A 22,387-nucleotide genomic window follows, 5' to 3' on the forward strand; every position below is an offset into this window, starting at 1 on the left:
ACTGGCCAGATGGAACCTGACCCAGGGCACTTGGTGACAAGCCCCCTTATGCATGGGAGAAGAGCGCCCCACCTGTGTTGTGGCTGACTGGCCAAGAGAGAAAGTCTGGTATTTGAAGGGGATGTGGGCAGTCTCCTTGGGGCGCAGGTACAGCTGGGGGGCCAGGCCGCCACCACGCAGGTGAAACATGTCCTCCTCCACGGGTGTGAGCAGGCCGGCTGTGTCCTTGAAGTGCCGCCATTCCCTGCTGTCCAGGATGACACTGGAGGGAGGTGGAGAGACCGAGTTTGAGGAGTAAATACTTATTCTCCCGAGCCAGTCCCATGCAGGTAGACTACACCCCAGTCACCTTAGAGCAGTGGCAACCTGGTGTCGTCGAGTCAACTCTGACTCATAGAGACCCCATGAGTGTCAGAGTAGAACTGTGCTCCACAGAGTTTTCAGTGGCTGATTTTTTTGAAGTAGAATATCACTCCTTTCTTCCAAGGCACCTCTGGGTGGACGTGAACTGCCAACCTTTTAGTCAGCAGCCGAGCATGTTAACCATTTGCATCGCCCGGGGCCTAGAGCAGTGGTAGAAAGCCCAAAGCAACCTGTCCTAAGTAATACGAAAACCAGCTCAGCCAGAAGTCCACAGACAGCCCACAACACAAGGCTGCCTCCACCTGGGTGACAGGGAGTGGCTCATGCACCCACCTGAGCTCAGGGTTGTCAATCTCGACAGTCACCGTGTGCTGCATGTTGTGAGGGTTCTTAAGGGCGAACTCAAAGAACTCGGCGGTGCCCAGGGCGGCGTAGAGTGTGTGCTGGGTGGTGATGGCCAGGCTCAGCATGCTGGTGATGCCCTCGGCCTTCATACGCTCACGGTAGGCCTCGATGACTCGCAGGTCCCTTGAATGCTGCGCGAGGACACTCTGCTGAGCCTGTGGGGCAGGGGCAGACAGAGGGGCTGACTGGGGCAGGTTCTGGATACTCCAGGAACTGCCCCTCCCATTCTCCACCATGTGGTTTGGGGGACTGGTCCACCTCCAGCTCCGGGGCTGGGTCCCACTGATGGGGCAGCCTACTCCCCAAGCTTCACCTCTCCTCACTTCCTTCCACTTTCTCTCTCTGCCTCAGTGTGGTCCACCCCATGGGAGCAGAGTGCTCTATCTGGCCGCCCAGCCTCCTGGCATACCACTCTCCCCACACATGGCCCTCCCCCGGCCCTCCGGACGTGGCCCTCTCCCCTCCCTCTTCCCCCTGCCGCGGCCTCCCCATCCCACAGCCCTCCCCCACAGACCATGTCCCTCAACTCCCCTCCCCTGTGGCCTCCCCCACCCCGCAGCCCTCCTCTGCACAGCGTCCCTCACCGGTACACTGCTCCTCCGGCCGCCAAGCTCTCCTCCAAACTCCCGCAGGCGCACCGACTGCATCCTCTCCAGCTTGCGCCTGCGGACAGCATCTGTCTCTCGGCCAGCGATCTGGGGGTTCCGGTTCCCCGTCTGCATGTGGGTAAACAGCATGGCAGCCAGCTCACTGTCCACGTCAGCCAGCTTCTGGGCCTGGACCACACGTTTTCCTGCTGGAAGGTGCAAAGAAAGAGTCAGAGATCAGAACACTGAGGTGTGCTCATTAGGTGACAAGCCTCCCAGAGTACTTCATCCCAGAAGGGAGTCCAAGGAGCCCTTAAGCCTTCCTGCAGGTCAGATCTGGGCTGTACTCAGATGCTGGTAAAGAGGCAACTGGCCACTCTGACTTCCACAGCCCCTCCTGCACCAGCCTCCAACATAAACTCACCTCCACAGCCCCTCCTGCACCAGCCTCCAACATAAACTCACCTCCACAGCCCCTCCTGCACCAGCCTCCAACATAAACTCACCTCCACAGCCCCTCCTGCTCCAGCCTCTAACATACTGGCCCTTCTGGTCTAGACACTTAGACATACATTTATTAATACCCCACTGTATGGCTTTCTAGGGGAAAAAGTCAGGACTCCATACTCTCAGGAGTTTTACAGGTCCTGCCCCACACTTTCACCCAAGGCTGTCCCTCTCTGCCAATATGCCCAGCTCCTCTGGAGACAAGAGAAGTACCAAGCACACCCACACCCATTGCACCTCAGGCCCCGTCCATGCTCTCAGACACACCCCATGTACAGTGTCAGTAGCTCTGAGTACTGGTCAAGATAGGAGGCCCCAAGAGCTTGTACCCCTGGCCCAACACCTCTGTGGTTGGACTGGATGGAAACAAGCTAGGCCCAACCCTAGCACTCACCTCAGCCTTTGCACATGCAGCCCCTGGACTCTGGCCTCCAGGGCAGCCTGTCACCTTTGGGGCCACTCCACCAAACCCTGAGTACACACCAAAGCCTTTTAAGAGGTCAAAGAAGCGAAAGGGGGCCTGGCACCAGCAGGCAGAAGGCCAGTCAACCCAGGACACTGCTGTGTTTTCTTCTGTGCGACCCAGGTAGGGGCTTATGACACCACTGGAGCTGTGCTCGAGGCAAGACCACACATCACACCTGCCATGTCACAGCTGACACTTTAGGTCCCGGGACACTCAGCCAGCATGGGCACAGCAGGTGAGAAGGGACACCTCGACTTAGGCAGGAGGTCCGTTCTGGCCCTCGGGTACCAAACGCCAGTGTGGATCCTCCTCCTGCATTCTCTCATCTACAGCCACAGCCAAGTACTGATGCTTCCGCCTGCGGTGACACCATCTTTCTCCCCTCACTCGCCCACCTCTTCCTCAGTTACACGTAAGCAAGTGCTATTTCCAGGTTCCTTGCCACCACACTATTTTAAAGCAGTTTAATTGCTTTTCAAGTGCCACGAGTTGGTTGTGGCATCTTAAATGGCTGCCTCAAATGAGCATTTTGCCCACCTCTGGGGCTGAGCTGCCTCAGCTCACAGTCTAGCAGTCACCCCTTCTACTGCTCTCCTAGTTCTGTGAAACCAGAAACAAAATTCCAGAATGACACTGTGGGGCTGCACTCACTGAGAGCCAGGAAGCCCTGAAATGCTCTTTAAATTTCACATACTTAATTCCAGAGCCTCACCCAGTGGGTGAAGGCTCAGGCTTTCTAACAGAGTGCCTCCTACACTCTGGTTTTGATCAAAGGATGGGCTGGAGGAAAAGACTCGTAGTTCCGGATCCCTGTGCTGCCACCCCATGCTAGGCCCCGTGGCTGTGCTTTTTACAAATAATTTCAGCCTTGTTCTTAGAGCGCCGGGCTGCCTCAAATCCCTCCACCCGGTGGAAACGATACTCCATTCTCCTGGCAGTCAGGCCTTGCTCTGGCTAGCTGGGATGGAGACCCCCTGAGCCCAAAGCAAGAAATCCAGGTTCTAGTCCAAGTTCACCACCTCCAATTAGGTAACTAAGTAAGTCATCCGGCCTCTCTCTGCCTCAGTTTCTTCAGTATTAACATGAGTCGCTGGGCCAGGACAGACTGTCAACCCCTTGGAGAATCTGAATGTACAGAGCCCCCCTCCCTGGGACAATGGGCAAAGACCCTCAAAGTTCTGCCTGGAACATCAGGAGACTCATGGGACCCTCAAGTCCTTCTAAGGACTCGCACGCCTGGTCACAGGTCCAAGGACAAGATGGTCCCCAAGGCCCTTCCAGTTCCAAGAAGGCCCAGTCTGACTCTCCCTGCTAGAGCATGCCGTAAGGCCAGCAAAGCCAGCGGCCCAGTGACACAGGGCAGCTCACAGCAGCTCTGGACTCATACAAGATGATCTGCAACATGGAGGCGGAAATGCTACTTAAAGGGCACTTCCCACTTTTCAATTCAAATGACAAGTATTTCATATTCAAGACTGTGGGGTCATTTTAAGGGGATGGGAACACTTCAGAGCTTCCCTGCTGTGGAGAATATGTTCACCAAGCCAAGTTCTTCATCTCCCAACACTGAGGAGTCTCAAATTACTTTTGAAAAATCAGTCTATGTTCTTTCTGACCTTTTCTTCATTTCTTCTTCCCTGGCAGAGGAACAGCTAACCAAAAACAAATGCCACTTGGAGGAGGACAACTTCTCTATGAAAGTCATGCAGCCATGTTTCCACAGACCCCGGCTAGAGTGCTGGGTTTGATCAGCGGGGTGAGTACATGTGACCAGCAGGCCTGCAGGACCACTGAGGCAGGGCCCTGGGCCTCGTTCTCACCAGAACCGAGTGATATCAATTCTCCCCCTACCACGCACACACACGCCACCTTCCATCCTCAGCTACCTGTCTACTCTCCCTGTTCCCACCCAGCTCCCCACTCACATCTCAGGGCCCCCCTTGTGAGGAGGCTGCCTCCTGGGAAGCCGCTGGTCCTGTCGTTGGAGATGACCCGCGATCTGGATGGTGGCAACAAGTTGGAATTTCTCACCTTCTGCTCACACACGTGACCTAAAACACACCCCCAGCATAAAACATTAATACCCCAAAAAAAGTCTCGTGAAACTAAACTCACCAGTATAATTCCCCATGCGGATTCTAGCTCCTAAATGTCCCGTCTGTGCCCTCTGACACACCAGGGTCCCATGATCCCATTCTGTTCTGCATTTGGTTTGCAACTGAGAGGTGACGGGTGGGCTTATTTTCCTTGGAACGCATCCATCTCCGGTTTTCAGACTCTCGCCCCCTCAGCAGCAGCCCTGATTCCCAGGATAGATTAGACCATGTGATCCTCAGGGCACTGACACCGAGTCTTATTTCCTGGTCTCTAGATCAACCCCAGTAGCCTCATAACACGCAATGTTTCCTAGACTCTAAACTCGGGCTTTTGACTACCACATTGTTAGGGGAAGGCCTTCATGTACTTCCACATGCATGTGTCCAAATACACTTAACCGCAAAAGATGCTAAGCAAGTGAAATCTTCGCTGCAGCTATTTTCGTAAAAGAGACCTTTGAAGAGAAGCAATGCTGCTTCAGTGGGATAAACATGTGACTGACATGTTCTCTGTGAGCTGAGCTGCCAGCAGCACCTGTTCAACTCAGCCAGCAGGCCAGAGCCCCAGGGATACGTAAGCAAGGGCCCTCCTGCCTCCACAGGGCCCCCACCTCGGGACTCACTACTTCTCAGCGTGGACTTCACTTTCATCTTAGATGAGGCAGAAGACAGCTAATGGCACACTCCAAATGAACCACACAGTCCCAAACACAGGATGCGGCCACTGTTCACACCCCCACTCCCAACAAGATAATGTTGAGTACTTACAGGCCTGGGGGCGTCCTTGCAGCCTTCCTGGGAACTAACAGAAGGTGGAACCCCCTCCTGGGTTCCATCTCAGCCCCTCTGCCTCCCCTCCCACCTGCCCACCCCTCCCCATTTCCCTCTGCCTGGGAGCGGGGTGGGGAACAGCCCCCACTCCGCGTCCTCTTCCTTTTCCTCTCTTCAGGTCCACCCGCCTGCCCCGGCCACGTGGGAAGCTCCATGTGGTGGGCTCAACGGTTGCCGGGGAGGCTGCAGCTTTCAAAGGGGAGCTCGATGCTGGGCACGCACACAGTTCCAGCCAGTGCCCCAGTAGTGGCATCCCTCACTCTTCTGTTCTCTGTGTACTCTAGGTCAGTTTTATAATGTGTTGCATGGTAGGGCTAGCGCTCCATCTCTTCAAAAGTCTACTTATGCACCCACAGAGGCGCGGCTTCACTCCCCTGCCGCTCGCCCCAGATGCCTGCATGTGCTTTCAGCATCGGGGTTGTGGGCAGCTCACAGGCACCTACATGCCCACTTCTATCTGCCCACGCTGTCTTCTTGGGACAAGCATTAAGGGAAGACCTGTCCTCAGCCTTGTCCTTGCTGCTTCCTCCTGAGAACCACCAGGAACCCTCCTCCGCTTTTACACTCTATACAGGAGTTTTCCACCTTCCCCTTCCACTTAAAGCATAAAGCCTTGATATTTAGGCCAAAACACATCTTCTCGCCTTCCTGGGGCCATCTGACCCTGACAGCATCTCATCATCAAAGTGCCGTGATCCTGAAGAAACCAACCCTGGGTGCCAGCACCCCGTACGTAGACAGCTGTCCACCTCTCGTGGCCTGTTTATCTTCTAAGTCAAAGAAGAACAGGTTCCGGAGCAAGGTGGGAACTCAGACGTGCCTGTTCAGTAGCCCACTCATCCACCTCTCCAACACTGTGCAGATCTTAGCAAACGTTACAATGAGCAGAAAACGGTCAGAGGCCTCAGGGAGTCCCAGATGTGGGAGGGGACAGCATAGGCACAAGCCAGCTGTCTAAGGGACAGAGAGGCAGGTGGGGCAGGGACAGAGGGCACTATTGCCCACAGCCTTCCACCTGGACCCCAGTCCTTTGGTTTCCTACCCACAAGCCCAGGTAGTCAAAGTGTCTTGCCCGCTGTGCTGCTTCTTCCCATAGTAATCTGCAGCAGGCTGGTGGCTTGGGGCTAACACGTCCTGGCCAGCTCTCTGTCCCATCCTGTACCAAGAGGGAATGAGCTGCCCAGTCATCTGGCAGGTGTAACATATGGCCACCTGCCCATACCCTCAGGCAGCAACAAGGTTCATCCCACCATGAGGGAGGCCTGGGAATCTTCTGTAGCTTTCTTGGCCACCCTGACCTGACAGGTTGTGGTGAGGAGGCCTCTGGTCCACCCACATCTAACGGTAATGACCACTGGCCCACAGTAAGCCTGCGAAGGGCAGATGGAAACCAGGAAACCATTGCCAGGTCAGGGTCAGGTCCAGACAGCTCAGGCCCAGTGGGCAGCACTGCTGGAGCTCTCGCCCTCCAGGACATTCACGGTGACCGTTCCCACAGTACATGACCAGTGCATCATGGGGTCCCAACAAGGACAGATGAGGGGCACTGGTGGCTGCACTATGACCTCCTCTGACCATAGTTCCACAGATGCGATAATCTCTTACATGCTGGGCATGCCCTGGGCTGACATGGAGGATTGTGAGTGTGCTCACACAGGACAGTACATAGGACAGAGGCTCCACACCATCAGGTCATGGTCTGCAATCGGAAGCTGGTGCAGAGCTCCTGCCCCTCCAGGGACACGGGAGTTACACTTGGGCTCCCTCATGCTGCAGTAACAGGAATGCCTTCAAGCAAGCCAAGCTCCAATGGCAACCCTGCCACTGCCCACACCCTCTGCAGGAGCAGGGACGTTGCCTGCCAAGTGTCTGACCCAATCCTTGGTCATCTGTCCAAGTCCTTCAGCACATAGTTCTCCATGTCGTGTGTGGTTTACTGACATGTGTCCTCTGAGAACATGAAGCCACCACTTGAGGTGGGATCCAGGGCAGCCCCTGCGTCCCTGGGACAGTCTCTCCAGGGGGCTGCAAAAGATAAGCAACAACTGGGCACCCAGCTGACTGTCGGTGGGTTTCACAGCCACGATCCTGGGATCAAAGAAAATAACACAGTCCCAGCAATCCCTATGTGACAAGAGACAATCAAAGAAACTTGCAAAGTGGCTGTTAGGAAACTCAAAGACCCTGCATATGATGAGAAGCCACCAAGCCATGCCCCTTCAACCCCACCATATGAAGATTTGCAGGAGAGCTGGGGAGAGCTGGCTGGCACAGCGGTGGCACCATCTGCAGCGGTTGCTCCTGCTCTGGTCTCAAATGTGACCTCCAGGTAAAGGCATGGGACGCCAAGGACCGCGGCCCTGGCTGTGATTCCCTCTCTGCTGTCCTGGAGACTTACACAGTCACCATCCAATTTGCTGGTGAGCTCTTGCTGCTCAAGGCATAATAACCAATTTTATAAAGAAATAAAAGCCATGACACTTCTTTTTCCCCCCAAAAATGCAAAGTTTACTGAGGACATCAAAGCATGCTGCACTGACATGAAGTGCGCTGTGTCCGGCATCTGTCCTTGACTAATCTCCCTCTGCGGGGCTGCAGCCAAGCCTCTCAAACTGGGTATCGCCGACTCTCTTCCCCAGGAGCTTATCTCTCTCTTGCAGGCAAAGTATGAAAATGACAATTTAAGATAGCATATAATGGAGCTAATCTTTCTTCTGCAGATAAGATTTTAGAATCTGGAGTCACTGCACATTTTGGGGCTGCTGAATTAAATGTAAAAATACCCAGCACAGTCTAGGAGGCAGAATGCTCCTTGCAACGCTGGGCCCGCTGTTGCCGGCGCTTTTGAATAACGTCCGCTGCTCACATGTGGCTCATTCATTTCTCCAGGACCTAATTGAGTTTTGCTGTTTCCATATTGTCTACTTTCAAAGCTGCCTCAGATTTTACATTTGTAAACAAGCAGGCAGACACCCCCAACCAGACCTAATGAGCTGTGTGCTCGCGGCTCCTCTGCGCTGCAGGCCTTGGCACAGGCAGAGGGGACCCGTGGGGCCTGAGGGTTTAGAATCAGGCTGGGTTTTGAGGAATGGAAAATTCCCTAGTAAATGAGAGAGGTCTGATTCCCATCCAGACAGGGCTCCAGAAACCTCAAGCAGCTTGGTTTTTGTTGTATTTTCAGTGTTGCCAAGAAAAAGCCCCAACCCTTATAGACCCCCTCATCAAGGACAGCCACACTGGTTTGTCAATGACCCCACAGGGCTCCTATCGGGCCCGCAGCCTGAGAACACACAGCAGGCATGCCCAGCCCCATGCCCCTCTGTCTACTGGCCCCATCACCAGCCCCTGTTGCATTGGGGGCCTCAGTCAAAGCCTCTGGGACATCCCAGGCAGGCCTATCCTGAGCCATGGACAGCCCACCCTGCCTGCCCTCTACACCAAGGCTGTGGGATGATGGGAGTCAGGGCATGGCCTCTCGGATGAGCAGCCAGGCTCAACAAATGTACTTCCCCGCTCTCCTGTTCCCAAGTGTACAGACATTTAGAAGCACTTCTCTTCCCTTCTCTCTCATCCTTGATGAGCAGTGCTGTGGGCTGATATTCCAAACAAAGATCTGCCTTGGAACCTATTCACTTTGTTTAGGGCCATCAAAGAGATGCCTCGTGAAAAGCACCAAGAAACAAAACGTGGGCATGACCAAGTCGACTAGTGGTCTCAAATTCTGATCAGATATGAACTAGGGGACACCCAGTGCTTGGTGCCTGGTCAGATTCTCAGAGGCCAAGGTCAGATGCTCTGGGGCCAAGGTCAGACTCTCAGGGGTCAAGGTCAGATACTCAAGGGCCAAGGTCAGCCTCTCAGTGGCCAAGGCCAGATTCTCAGTTGCCAAAGTCAGACTCCCAGGGGCAAAGGTAAGACTCTTAGTGACCAAGGTCAGGCTCTCAGTGGCCAAGGTCAGACTCTTGGTGACCAAGGTCAGACTCTTAGGAGCCAAGGTCAAACTCTCAGTGGCCAAGGTCAGATTCTCAGAAGCCAAGGTTAGACTTTCAGTGACCAAGGTCAGATTCTCAGTAGCCAAGGTCAGACTCTCAGTGACTAAGGTCAGACTCTCAGGAGCCAAGGTCAAATTCTCAGTGGCCAAGGTCAGATTCTCAGAAGCCAAGGTTAAACTTTCAGTGACCAAGGTCAGACTCTCAGAGTCAAGGTCAGATTCTCAGTGGGCAAGGTCAGACTCTCAGTGGCCAAGGTCAGACCCTCAGGAGTAGACTAACAGGAATCCCACTGAATTCCTACTAAGAGTATGAGACCATGCTCGGGATGTGGCTGCTCCTGACAGAGCTGATGCTCTAGCAGGGGAGACAGCCCAGGAAACAGCACAGGGCCAGCAAGGATACTGGACTCTTACCCACGTTGGCCAAGGTCAGGTGCAGCCGGCCCTTCACTACCGTGTGGACGCCGATGGGCTTGACACTGCCAAACTGGGTCATATCTCCACTGACCACCACCACGTCCTGTTCGTATTCTGTTGCCACCACCTCAAGGTCATGTGAAACCTGGATAGCCGGCCGCCCTTGGCGGAGGAGATGCTGCATAAGAAAAATGTGTTCAGAAGCCACAGCCAGGCCATAGCCCACATCCAGGTGCCCCTGCAGGTGTGAAGGAGCTCTCCACCCACCAAGAAAGGCCACTGAGGAGGAAGGGAGGAACAAAAATGCAAAGAGCACACAAATTTGCTATCAGGCAGAAGCCCACTACTTCTTAGAATAGCCCTTCAGATGGTAGTTGTTTTTTTTTTCCCCCCCATAAATCTTTAATAAAACACAACCAGAGTGGCCAATGAACAAGCCCTGCTAGGCACTGGGAGCACAAATGGCATGGCAGGGGCCCTGGAGGAGCTGCCCCTCCAGGACAGATGTGAGCAGATCCAGGCCATCCAGGTCTGGGGCAGCATGAGACCCCTCGGGGGACCGGTAGGAGCTCTCAGAATGGAGACCACCCTGCAGGACAGGGGGCTGGGGGCTGGGTGGCAGGCCAGGCCAAGACCCAAAGCCAGAGGACACCCAGACAGAGCAGTGAGCTGCTGTGCAGCTGAAAGACGGGCCTATGGGGCAGAAGAGAGGCCATAGGGAGCAGCAAGGAGACAGGCTGAGTGTGGTATGGAGGGCGGATGGTGAGGATGTGCATGCTAGATTGAGAGTTCAGAGTTCACTCTGCCTGTGAGAGCTAGAAGGTTATGATGTACCTTCTACATGAGCTAAGAAGGCTGCACCGGGGACACACCATCCTTGCCTTGGTCCCGGATCCACCAAGCTCATTGTGGCCTCAGGGCTCTGCACTCCCTGGAATGCGGGGTCTCTCAAGTAACCTAAGGCCAGCCTGGTTGTCACCTCCTCAGAGAGGACTTCCCTGCCCCTCAAGCTAAAATACAGCCACTATAGCCCATCTCACCCCGTCTGGATTTCATGCACGGTATTACTGAGGGATGAATGACCCGATCAATCGATCAACAGTGGCTCGTGGAGAAGGGCCCAGCAGCCGGAGAAAGGGACATCACCAGAGGAAGGAAGCAGCTCGATGGTACACCAGCACAACGAAGAGTGGGTGCAACGTGTGCCCAGGATTACTAAACACGACAGACTATGGCAGCCGCCTGCTCCCAGTGGGTCACGAGCAGCCTGAGGACAGAGGCTCTTCCTTCCACGAGTCATTAGGACAACCCAACGGGTGCTGCCAGGCCCTGGGGACGGTGCAGGGGACAGAACCAGCAAGGTCCCTAGCCTCAGGGACTAATAACAAGCTAGAAGGGGAGAGAAAGGGAATAAACAACCAGCAGACAGACAATGATCAAGACAGCTGGGAAATAACACTGAGGGCCAGAGCCTGACTGGCAGGCGGACAGGCAGAAAGGCTGCCCAGGGCACTGACCCTGGGCTGAGGCCTGAGTTGTCACTTGGAAGCCAGCATGTGAGGGCAGAGGGAAGAGCTTGCCAGGGAGAGGGACTGGCAGGGAAGGCCCCAACACCAGGCCAATGACTTGAGAATAAGGAAGTCAACCAAGCTGGTCAGAGCAGATGAGGGCAGTAAAAGCCTAGATCCAGGACAGCATCAGGAGGACTTTCTGATCACACGGTCTCTTTGCTAACCAAATGCACTCCCTAAATCCCTTAGATCCTGCCGTGAAGTAGTGCTCCCCACAATGCCCACCCAGCTGCACACGTGTCTGTGGTCACAGGACGCCAGTGGCTGGGGTGTGGGAAGACACCTTTGGGCAACAGCCAGTACATGTAAAAAACAACATCCAACCTCACTAGGAAGCAGTGTTGCAAATGAAGACCAGGTATCCTACCTCACCCATTCACAGATGCAAAGGTTCTCTAAAAGGCTGATACCCGTGAAGCAAGAAAGTGGACACGTGGACGCCTCAGTCTCCTCCAGGGAGGACAGGTGTGGCCAGACCTGCATAGCAGAAGCTTTCACATCAGCGCCCCCTTCTCATGTGGGAAGAGGATATGGGGCAGAGCACAAGTTTTAGAGTCCTGTAAAACCTGCTGCCGTCAAGTCGATTTCGACTCATAGCGACCCTATAGGACAGAGTAGAACTGCCCCGTAGAGTTTCCTAGGAGCACCTGGTGGATTTGAACTGCCGACCTTTTGGTTAGCAGGATAGCACTTAACCACTACACCACCTGGCTCTTATCACAATTAATGGTGCGATCTCTACTGAAAAGGAGGATACTGATGGTAATACCTCATAGCCCTGGGCTAAGGATCACAGAAAATGAAGCGTAAGAGCAATGGATCATTGTAGCGACTACTGTTCTTACTGCAATACTATCGTCATCGTCCTCAAGAAAGATGCTAAAAAGTGTGTGCCAAGATTTGACTTCAAGATGTTCACTGCAATGCTTTGGATGGGGTCTTATCGCTGCTGCGTCTCTCACTCAGCAACAAAGAGGAGGTGAAATAAGTTCTAACGCATCCATGCTTTGCAGCAAGTAAGTTTCTCAAAGGATAAACAGCATTTTAACTACCTCAGGATCTGGAGCTACAGGTGATTTTCTTTTATCTGAATTTTCCAACTTTTCTACATAAGTTTAAAAGTTAGAAGAATTTTATTCTTAAAAAGTGAAGTTTAATTTTTCAAACTCTGTCAATAAGCAGAGAGCAGCATTTGCTTAAGCAGCTCTTCCTATAAGAGGAGACAGATAACTTTCATCTCTAGCTATGAACACCAAAAAAGGAGGTGGAAGCTCAGCTGGGGACATTTTTGAGCCACCGTGGTTCCCAAAATAATCTCCACAGTGGGGGCCCCTCTCTGTACAGTACCCCCTCCACACACATACACACACACACCAAACACCAACCAGGGTGGTCACAGGCATTCATTCACTCACTCATTCATTCATTCATTCACTTGCCTCTTGTGCCTAGCCTACTGTGAGTCAGGGCTAGAGACAGCAGTGATAAGACTGCATCCCTGCCCTCAGGGTAGTCACAGGCAGGGTGGAAGGCAGACATGCATGGAAACCCCAAGGGCCTGTGCCATGGCCGAGCTGTGAACTGAGGGACAAGCACAAGGAATCGAACAGCCAACACCCATGGAGTCCTTGCTTCGGGCCACCACTGTCCTGAGTGCCTCACTGCCACTGGAACTCCTCACATTCAGCTGCCAGGCAGGGCTAGCACATGCTCACTTCACAGAGGACACTGAGGCGCAGGGAACTTCAGATCGGTGGGCTGGAGGGAGGGACAGGCAAGCCAGCACAGCCCGGGGAAAAGGACACACGGTGTGTGGGAGGCCCCATGCCAGCCTGACACAGCGAGGGCCCAGGGTCCCGGCGCGGGAGGAGAAAGGAGCGGGGGATCGGTCTGGATCCCATGACCACGCCAGCTGCTGGTGTGGAGGATGGACTGGGGACAGGGGGCCAGGGAAGCCAAATAGCTATGGGAATTGAAGAGAAGTGGATGAATCTAAGATGTTCGGGAGCCAGAATTATGCTGCGATGTCCTCTCCCGTCCCCACTCCCCATGGGCCAAGAGGAAAATTCTCAGCATGTACACTGGCAAGCAGAAGTGGCCCGAGTCCTTGGCCCAGGGGTTGCTATGGTCAAATCTACGTTGACCCTCCCGGTTCCCTTCATGCAATAGAGAAGGCTTTGGAGAAACCCTGGGAAGAATATTGGATAAGTGAGCAGAATGGACTGTTAGTATATGAGAGAGTGGATGACGAGGGTTTAGAAAAACACAGTGCATGTATCTGATAACAGGACTAAATGATATTTTTAGACCCACGCATTCCTTCCTTCGTTTAATTACTTATTCATCCATCCCATCATTTACTCAACATTCAAGGTGAGCCTCTAAGGGGCCAGGCCCTGGTACAGTAGTAACTAAGGCTAGCCTAGCACCTGCCTCCAGGGAATTTGAAAACCAGTGGCCGTTGAGTTGGGTCCAACTCATGGTGACCCCATATGTGTTAAGAGTAGAACTGTGCTCTTAGGGTTTTCAACAGCCAATCTTTCATGGATCACCAGGCCTTTCTTCCAAAGTGCCTCCTGGTAGACTTGAACCTCCAACCTTTAGGTTAGCAGCCGAGCACATTAACCATTTTCACCACTCAGGGACTCCCCAGGAAGTTTACACCATTAGATTCCAAGGAGTAGAAGATGACATTACTGGGAGTTTGTTGAAGAAATTAGTAACTGACTTTCATCTTAAGAGTTTACCAGGCAAAAACCTAGAATTACAGAATTCAGATTCTGTGAACAACCTTTTCCATTCTGAAAGGAGGGAACATGGCAGATTTTAATTAGTGGAACACAGTTGCCGAGTCACAGTCCCATGCCAGGTGTGGACCAACATGCCTGCATGCTGATCTTTGGATGGTGGCCGTCCTGAGGGACATGCCACCTAGACAAGGCTGGAGGACGCGCTACCTTCAGCTGAACGGCAGCTGAGCCAACGAGGAGCAGGGCGTCCCCGTCCCAGACATCGATCTGCAGGGTCTGCACCGCCAGGTACCGGAGGAACCAGCGTTGCTCTCCAGGTTTCAGGAACCCAGGGTTCACCATGTACTTGAGCTGGAAGCCAGGAGACCCTGTCCAAAAGAGGCCCACATGAATGTAAGAGGAACTGGATTCACTCATCTTCACATTTTGAAGAGATTTCTGCTCTGATTATGATTACTAATTCTGCTTCTACCATGGCAACGATTCAATAAACACATTAATCAAAAATATAAACTATCCAAATCAATAAAATGGAGAGTCATGTTCAGGAGTCTAGGTTTCTTTCCAATATATGCCATCAACTTCTCCCAAAATAAGATTTCTGGTTTTCACCATATCCTTGTAAAACAATCCACTGCTGGGTGGAAAGGAAGGGCCTGGGGAGATCACTGAGGGTTTATTACTCTGCACACAGGATTAGAAGAAAACACATTCTACACCTGCCATCAAAACTGGAATACATCCTGAAGCCAGCTCTTCAGACAGGGATTGGACTGGACTATAAGACAGAAAATGATACTGGTGAGGAGTGAGCTTCTTGGCTCAAGTAGACACATGAGACTATGTGGGCAGCTACTGTCTGGAGGCAAGATGAGAAGGCAGAGGGGGACAGGAGCTGGTTGAATGGACACAGGGAATAGAGGGTAGAGAGGAGGAGTGTGCTGTCACATTAAGGGGAGAGCAGCTAGGGAGGGGTATGTAGCAACGTGTGTTTAAGTTTTTGTATGAGAGACTGACTTGATTTGTAAACTTTCACTTAAAACACAATAAATTTTTTTTTAAATTGAAATACACACACAGAGAGCAAGAGAGCTAGAACCGAGACGAGCCTTATACACCCAGTTTAGGAGCATGCAAACCCCCTCCCTGCATTCCCACTCCCCCGCTCTAAGGCCCCCCACTTAACAGGTGCCTCGCGGCACTAACGGATGCCAACAAGGCTGTGCACCCGCCTTCATTCTCTTGAGGTGGCATCATCATTAGTTCTAAACTGATAAAAATGCCACTGAAATCACCATCAGTTGCAGTGCAGACAGCAGCAATGCTGGGAAACACATTCAAAAGGACATTTTTCCCTTTTCTATCAACACCAGGCACAAAAGTTATGATGCCCCATTCCGTGAAGCCCTGGGCTCTGGGAGATGGGGACTCACGCCTACTCAGCATCTCCAAGTGCCAGGCCCACCAGAGCCTCAGTTCACAGCCAGTCTGACCACAGGTCCCCTCACCCTGTCCCCAGTGGAGACGACCAGACAGTGACCCACTGCTTTTCCCCAAGACCAGGGACAGTGCTTTCAGTGGGAGGGGTGAGAGCAGTGGTTTGCGACGGGTGACACAGCCTGAGTCTCGGGCTCTGGCACGGGGGAGTGAGGCTGAGGGAGAGTGGGGATGGAGAGCCTCAGGGTGAGCCCAAAGGGAATGGCATTGTAAATCAGCTGCTTTGGCCTACCTCTGGCCCTGGCTGCAGGGGGAAAGCTGAGAGGGCATCTCACAGGGTGGAGAGGTAAAGAAGGGACAAAGACCAAATGGAGCTGGCAGCAAAGTCATGCTTAGCTGGTCTGTCCCCAGTGTCATATCTCAAAGTGACCAGACTAAGTCACAGGACCAGCAGAGGCCAGGGACGCCTTCGCGCTACCCCACCCTCAGGGGCCAGCTCTGAGAGCATCAGGCCGTGTCTGTGGCCAGTCCTAACTTCAGAGACCCCAGCACTCGAGCCTGCACACAGAACCCAGGCCTGCATACGGTCCCAGTGCTGGCCTGAGCAGCACAGGAAGGAGCAGACAGCGCCAGCCCCCACTGCTCCAGCCTCCAACTCAAAGAGGCAGATGGGTTTGGACTTTTGGGGCCAACTTCCCAAATGACACCTCTAAACGCTCTCTTCCCTGGGAGTTCTCCCAAAAACAGAGACAGAGGGGGAAAAAAAAAAGTAAAAACCCTAGAGAAAAAAAAAGATGAACAGAAGTCTCCAGGAAAAAAAAAGACAAATAGCCCTAATATAATATAAAAGATGCTCAGCTTCACTCATTACAAAAATGTAAATCAACACCACACTGAGACCCATTTCACACCCATCTGACCTAAAAATCCCAAAGTTTAACAGCCCATTCTGGCAGCAAGGCTGTGAGGAAGTGGGCCATGGCAGACGTCGCTGAGGCTGCTGGCGGACGTACAGAGAGTTAACAATGTCTATGGAGGGGAGTTTGCCATGTCTATCGACACTGCTGAAAACTTTACCCTTTGATCCTATAGTCTCACTCCTTGAAATCTACCCTAAAAACACAGCTCCTCAAGTAGAAAACACCAGAGACATGTGATTATTCATTACTGCATGGCTTGTAATACCAAAATCCTGGAAACAGCCCAAATGTCCACGAGAGACTAGCTGAAAGAACTACACAACACCCACACAACTGAGCTCTGTGCAGATGGAAAACAGTGCAGACGATTTCAATACGGAGTGCGACTCCAGGGTATACTGCTGACAGAAAAGAGCAAGATGAGGAAAGTGCATTTGGCGTGTTACCTTTTATATAAGAAAAAAAGGGGAAATAAAAATATAAACAAGCATTTGCTTATTTTTACCCCCCCAAAAAAAACACAAACAAACCAACACCTACACCAACAACAAAAGAAACCACTAGAAGGCTAAAACAGGCTGAGCAGGTGGGGGTGGACTAGAGGGGTAAGGACAGAAGGAAGCCTTGAATATACATTTTACTACAGTTTTGACTTCTGAACCATGCAAATGTTTTACATGGTTCAAAAGTGAAATCAAAAAGGAGAGAAAGCAAACACAAAATGGAAAACAAATAGAGACGAATGTGGCTGAAAAATCAAATGGGAAACACGAGCACACAGAAAGCATACTCTCCAGGGACATCTCCCTGACTCTAATCCTCAGGGGGCTGCAGACTAAGACAGAAAGAACTGCAAATGAACCTCACCTCTCATCTGAGATACTGTAAGGATTAACATTAGCAGTGTAATTTGGGAAATATATTCTTCACGGGAGAAAGACCTGGCGGTCTGCTTCTGAAAGGTCACAACCTAGAAAACTCTATGGGGCAGTTCTACTCTGTCACATGGGCTCGTTCTAAGTCAAAATCAACTCGATAGCATCCAACAACAACAAAAACTATATGGCAGAGAGGCCCTGTGGTCCCGGCGTGCGCGCTACAGTCGTTCACACGCGGGCGTAGCACACCTCAGCTTGCACAGTTTCTGCTCGCTGCCGCTGTCTGAGCCCCGAGCCACTGGCCTCCGCTGTATTGCCGAGATGTCTCTTTCCAATAAGCTAACTCTGGACAAGCTGGACGTGAAAGGGAAACGGGTCGTCATGAGGGTGGACTTTAATGTTCCTATGAAGAACAACCAGATAACAAACAACCAGAGGATCAAGGCCGCCATCCCAAGCATCAAATTCTGTTTGGACAATGGAGCCAAGTCAGTTGTTCTTATGAGCCACCTGGGCCGGCCTGATGGTATCCCCATGCCTGACAAGTACTCCTTAGAGCCAGTTGCTGTAGAACTCAGATCTTTGCTGGGCAAGGATGTTCTGTTCTTGAAGGACTGCGTGGGCCCAGAAGTGGAGAAAGCCTGTGCTGACCCAGCTTCTGGTTCTGTCATCATGCTGGAAAATCTCCGCTTTCATGTGGAGGAAGAAGGGAAGGGAAAAGATGCTTCTGGGAACAAGATTAAAGCTGAGCCAGCCAAAATAGAAGCCTTCCAGGCTTCACTTTCCAAGCTAGGTGATGTCTATGTCAATGATGCTTTTGGCACTGCTCACCGAGCCCACAGTTCCATGGTGGGAGTGAATCTGCCACAGAAGGCCGGTGGTTTCTTGATGAAGAAGGAGCTGAATTACTTTGCCAAGGCCTTGGAGAACCCAGAGCGACCCTTCCTGGCCATCCTGGGCGGAGCTAAAGTTGCAGACAAGATCCAGCTGATCAATAACATGCTAGACAAAGTCAATGAGATGATTATTGGTGGTGGAATGGCTTTTACCTTCCTTAAAGTACTCAACAGCATGGAGATTGGCACTTCTCTGTTTGATGAAGAGGGAGCCAAGATTGTCAAAGACCTGATGTCCAAAGCTGAGAAGAATGGTGTGAAGATTACCTTGCCTGTTGACTTTGTCACTGCTGACAAGTTTGATGAGAATGCCAAGACTGGCCAAGCCACCGTGGCTTCTGGCATACCTGCTGGCTGGATGGGCTTGGACTGTGGTCCTGAGAGCAACAAGAAGTATGCTGAGGCTGTCGCTCGGGCTAAGCAGATTGTGTGGAATGGACCTGTGGGGGTATTTGAATGGGAAGCTTTTGCCCGGGGAACCAAAGCTCTCATGGATGAGGTGGTAAAAGCCACTTCTAGGGGCTGCATCACCATCATAGGTGGTGGAGACACTGCCACTTGCTGTGCCAAATGGAACACAGAGGATAAAGTCAGCCACGTGAGCACTGGGGGTGGTGCTAGTCTGGAGCTCCTGGAAGGTAAAGTCCTTCCTGGGGTGGCTGCTCTCAGCAGTGTTTAAGTGTTTTCCTGCCCTTTGGTTCCTGTGCACAGTCTAAGTCAACTTAGCGCTTTCCCTCATATCTCCACTTGGCATTAGCTAAAATCTTCCCCCATGTCAAGATTCAGCTAGTGGCCAAGAGATGAAGCACCAGGAACCCTTAAACAGGTTCACAGCATCTCAGCTCATCTTTATTGCACCCTGGATTTTCCTACATTCTTCAAGATCCCATTTGAATTTCTTAGTGGCTAACCCATTGTGCTTTCTAGTGTGTATATTTATATTTTGCCTGTTAAAGGAAAGTGAGCTGTGTTAGTTTAGTTCTTTTTTAAGTTGCTTACTCTGATTAGCTTTGTCACTGTTTTATTATTGGCATGGAAAGAAGATGAAATTCCAGCTTTAGGTAGGGATGAGGACAAAGTTGATCATCTGTTAAATAAACAATAAAATTGTCCATTTAAACTGGCAAAAAAAAAAAAAAAAAAACTATATGGCAAAGTAAACATATTATCAGCAACTGCGATCTTCACTGTAGGAGGAAACATATAAATAAACTGTTTTAAGAAACAAACTCCAAATTTGAATTGGAAATATCAATATGAACTCAGTGTTAATATGTATTCCCCAGCTCAGCCCAGTGAAAAAGGTCTAGGAGCAATGATACCCCAGAATCAAAAGCACTACAGGATGAAGCTACTAGAAGAAATGGCTACTTCCAGGTTTGAGGCAGAGAAAGTACAAGACATGCCTGGGACACGGTATTGTTCTAGAAAGCAAGGAAGGGAGTGCTCAGAGTCCGATTAGAGCATGTCAGAGGGCCTCACCAATCAACCGGAAGGACTCCCCTGGCCAAATGTGGGGAAATTCCAGCATCACAAAGTAATGAGTGTAACCCAGTGAAGAAATAAAAATCCAAGAGATAAGGGTGATACTCAAAACATGGGGGTGGGGGGAGGGGGAAGCACAATTGCCAATGTGGAGTGACTATTACACCAAATTCTTACTCTGAAAATTGGCAATAAAAGGAAAATAACTGAACATTTGCCCTGTCTTCTTTGGACGAAGTGTCTGTAGTGGTTGATATGGGGAAGTTCTCTTTTACAGAAGGATGCCAGCTAATAGAGAGAGACCAAATGATAGAAAAATTACCGTTTTGAAAATTCCAATTATATAATTTATCCAAGAAAAGCTCAGCCAAATATGTTAAAACAACAGGTGAACGGTTGTTGGAGAACTGAAATCCATGTGGTGCCAAAGAATGGCCCTTACAATTCTTTGCAAAGGGGAAAACATATCTTCCCACTGAAAACACCTGTGGGCCAGTGCCTTAACCCAGTGACCGCACTTAGCCTCATGAGCAATGAAACAGCCTGCCGCTGTGTGCCTCCAGAGGGCTGGGCTCAGCTGGGCTGTGCAGAACACAGCACTGACGATGACATGCTCATACCAAAACCCAAGATCAAGCCAAACCGTCACCCCTAACTCCTACACAGGAAACACTAGGGGTAAAGTGTTTCAACGGCAACATGAGGAAACAATCAGATAAACACTGAGCGTCAACCATTCTATAAGACAACTAGCTTGGTTTCCTTGAAGACTGAATGTCACTGAAAAAGGACACAGAAGTCTCTTCAAGATTAAAGAGATAATTACCAAATGCAATACATGAACCTGGATGGGGTCCCAGTTCAAAAAAATATCCATAACAGACACATGGGGGACAAATGGAAGGAACTTAACATTGATATTAGACAACATTAGGAAATTCTTATTTTCTTAGCATAATAACAGAATTGTATTTTTGTAAAAGGCTGTCCTTATTTTTTTTTTCTTTCACGTTGTATATCACTGATTAATTTTTTTATTGTTTTATTGTGGTAAGACTAACAAAACATTTTCACATGTACAATTCAACTATATCGGTTATATTCATCATGTTGTATAACCATCACTACTATCCATTTCCAAATTATTCCACCACCATTCACCATAACAGAAACTCAGTGCCCCTTAAGCAATGACTCTCCTTCCCCCCTCCCTCCCACTCCTGGTAACCACTAATAAACTCTGGTCTCTAGACATTTGCCTATTTCTTGTAAGTAGGATCATACAATATTCGTCCTTTTGTGACTGACTTACTTGACCCAGCATAATGTTTTCAAGATGCAGAATGTCTTTAGTTTTAAAGACACACATTGATGTATTTAGAGATAATATATCAGGTCTACAACTTATAAATGATTCTGGTGGGGAGGGGGGGAGATGAAGCAAGTACTCCATAATGCACCTACACAATTTTTGTAGGTAGAGACACATGGAATTAGGATTCACAGGGAATATATGCTCTAGTAAAGGAAGACAGGCAAGGCAATGACAGAGGGGTCCAGACTGGAATTGGCTGTTGGTATGATGTCAGAATGCCTCTTGGATGGAATAAGCCTGGGAGACAAAAGTAGACAACATTTCTTTAGAATAAAGGATGGATTTGCAGACCCAAAATTCAATGACTTCATCTCTTGCACTAAGGAAGAACCCACAAGACAAAACCATCAAGAGGAACATGTTAGGAAAACAAAAGTCCAGGCCAGAAAGCAGAGGAAGCACAAAGGAAAGAAGGCGCTGCACAGAGGTAGGGAGGGACAGGGTCAATGCAAGCAGATTAAACTGTCACAAACTCAGATGAACCTTCCAGGAGGGAGTAGAGGACACTGTTGTTGTTGGGTGCTGTTGAGTCGATTCCGACTCGTAACAGAATGAAACACTGCCTGCTCCTGCACCATCCTTATAATCTTTGTTAGGCTTGAGCTCATTGTTGCAGCCACCTTGTCAAACCACCTCATTGAAGGTCTTCTCTTTTCAGCTGACCCTGGACTCTGCCAAGCATGATGTCCTCCTCCAGGGACTGATCCCTCCTGACAACATGTCCAAATTATGTCCTTGCCTCTAAGGAGCATTCGGGCTACACTTCTTCCAAGACAGATTTGTTCATTCTTTTGACAGTCCATGGTATATTCAATATTCTTCGCCAACACCACAATTCAAAGGCATCAACTCTTTTTCGGTCTTCCTTATTCATTGTCCAGCTTTCACATGCATATGACGTGACTGAAAATACCATGGCTTGGGTCAGGCACACCTTAGTCTTCAGGGTGAGATCTTTGCTCTTCAACACTTCGAAGAGGTCCTTCGCAGCAGATTTGCCCAATGCAATGCGTCTTTTGATTCCTTGACTGCTGCTTCCGTGGCTGTTGATTGCGGGTCCAAGTAAAATGAAATCCTTGACAACTTCAATCTTTTCTCTGTTTATCATGATGGTGCTCATTGGTCCAGTTGTGAGGACTTTTGTTTTCTTTATGTTGAGGTGCAATCCATACTGAAGGCTGTGGTCTTTGATCTTCATTAGTAAGTGCTTCAAGTCCTCTTCACTTTCAGCAAGCAAGGTTGTGTCATCTGCATAATGCAGGTTGTTAATGAGTCTTCCTCCAATCCTGATCCCCATTCTTCTTCATATAGTCCAGCTTCTCATACTATTTGTTCAGCATACAGATTAAATAGGTATGGTGAAAGAATACAACCCTGACGCATACCTTTCCTGACTTTAAACCAATCAGTAT

At 50.6% G+C, this 22,387-nt stretch overlaps 2 protein-coding genes across 10 annotated transcripts in view; one reads left to right on the top strand and one right to left on the bottom strand.

Annotated features, from left to right (window-relative positions):
• NPHP4 (nephrocystin 4) overlaps window positions 1-22,387 on the bottom strand; it is a 139,355-nt gene that overhangs the window by 15,103 nt on the left and 101,865 nt on the right. For all 9 annotated transcript variants that reach the window (XR_007516516.1, XM_049877726.1, XM_049877727.1 and 6 more), the window contains 6 exons: window positions 14,192-14,352; window positions 9,661-9,841; window positions 4,254-4,379; window positions 1,353-1,564; window positions 697-923; window positions 73-262 (listed from right to left, as the gene is read on the bottom strand). Coding sequence is in view for 8 of the 9 variants with exons in the window: in XM_049877726.1 (XP_049733683.1) it covers window positions 73-262; window positions 697-923; window positions 1,353-1,564; window positions 4,254-4,379; window positions 9,661-9,841; window positions 14,192-14,352 (1,097 nt within the window). In the remaining variant the exon portion in view is untranslated. The remainder of the gene's footprint in view (window positions 1-72; window positions 263-696; window positions 924-1,352; window positions 1,565-4,253; window positions 4,380-9,660; window positions 9,842-14,191; window positions 14,353-22,387) is intronic.
• On the top strand, window positions 17,443-18,920 carry LOC126072498 (phosphoglycerate kinase 1-like). The gene has a single exon (XM_049877733.1). It carries the CDS (start codon window positions 17,541-17,543, stop codon window positions 18,792-18,794), a length of 1,254 nt encoding a protein of 417 aa, XP_049733690.1. The 5' UTR covers window positions 17,443-17,540; the 3' UTR covers window positions 18,795-18,920.

The sequence above is a fragment of the Elephas maximus genome, chromosome 3 (assembly GCF_024166365.1).
Source record: "Elephas maximus indicus isolate mEleMax1 chromosome 3, mEleMax1 primary haplotype, whole genome shotgun sequence".
Classification (NCBI taxonomy): Eukaryota; Metazoa; Chordata; class Mammalia; order Proboscidea; family Elephantidae; genus Elephas; species Elephas maximus.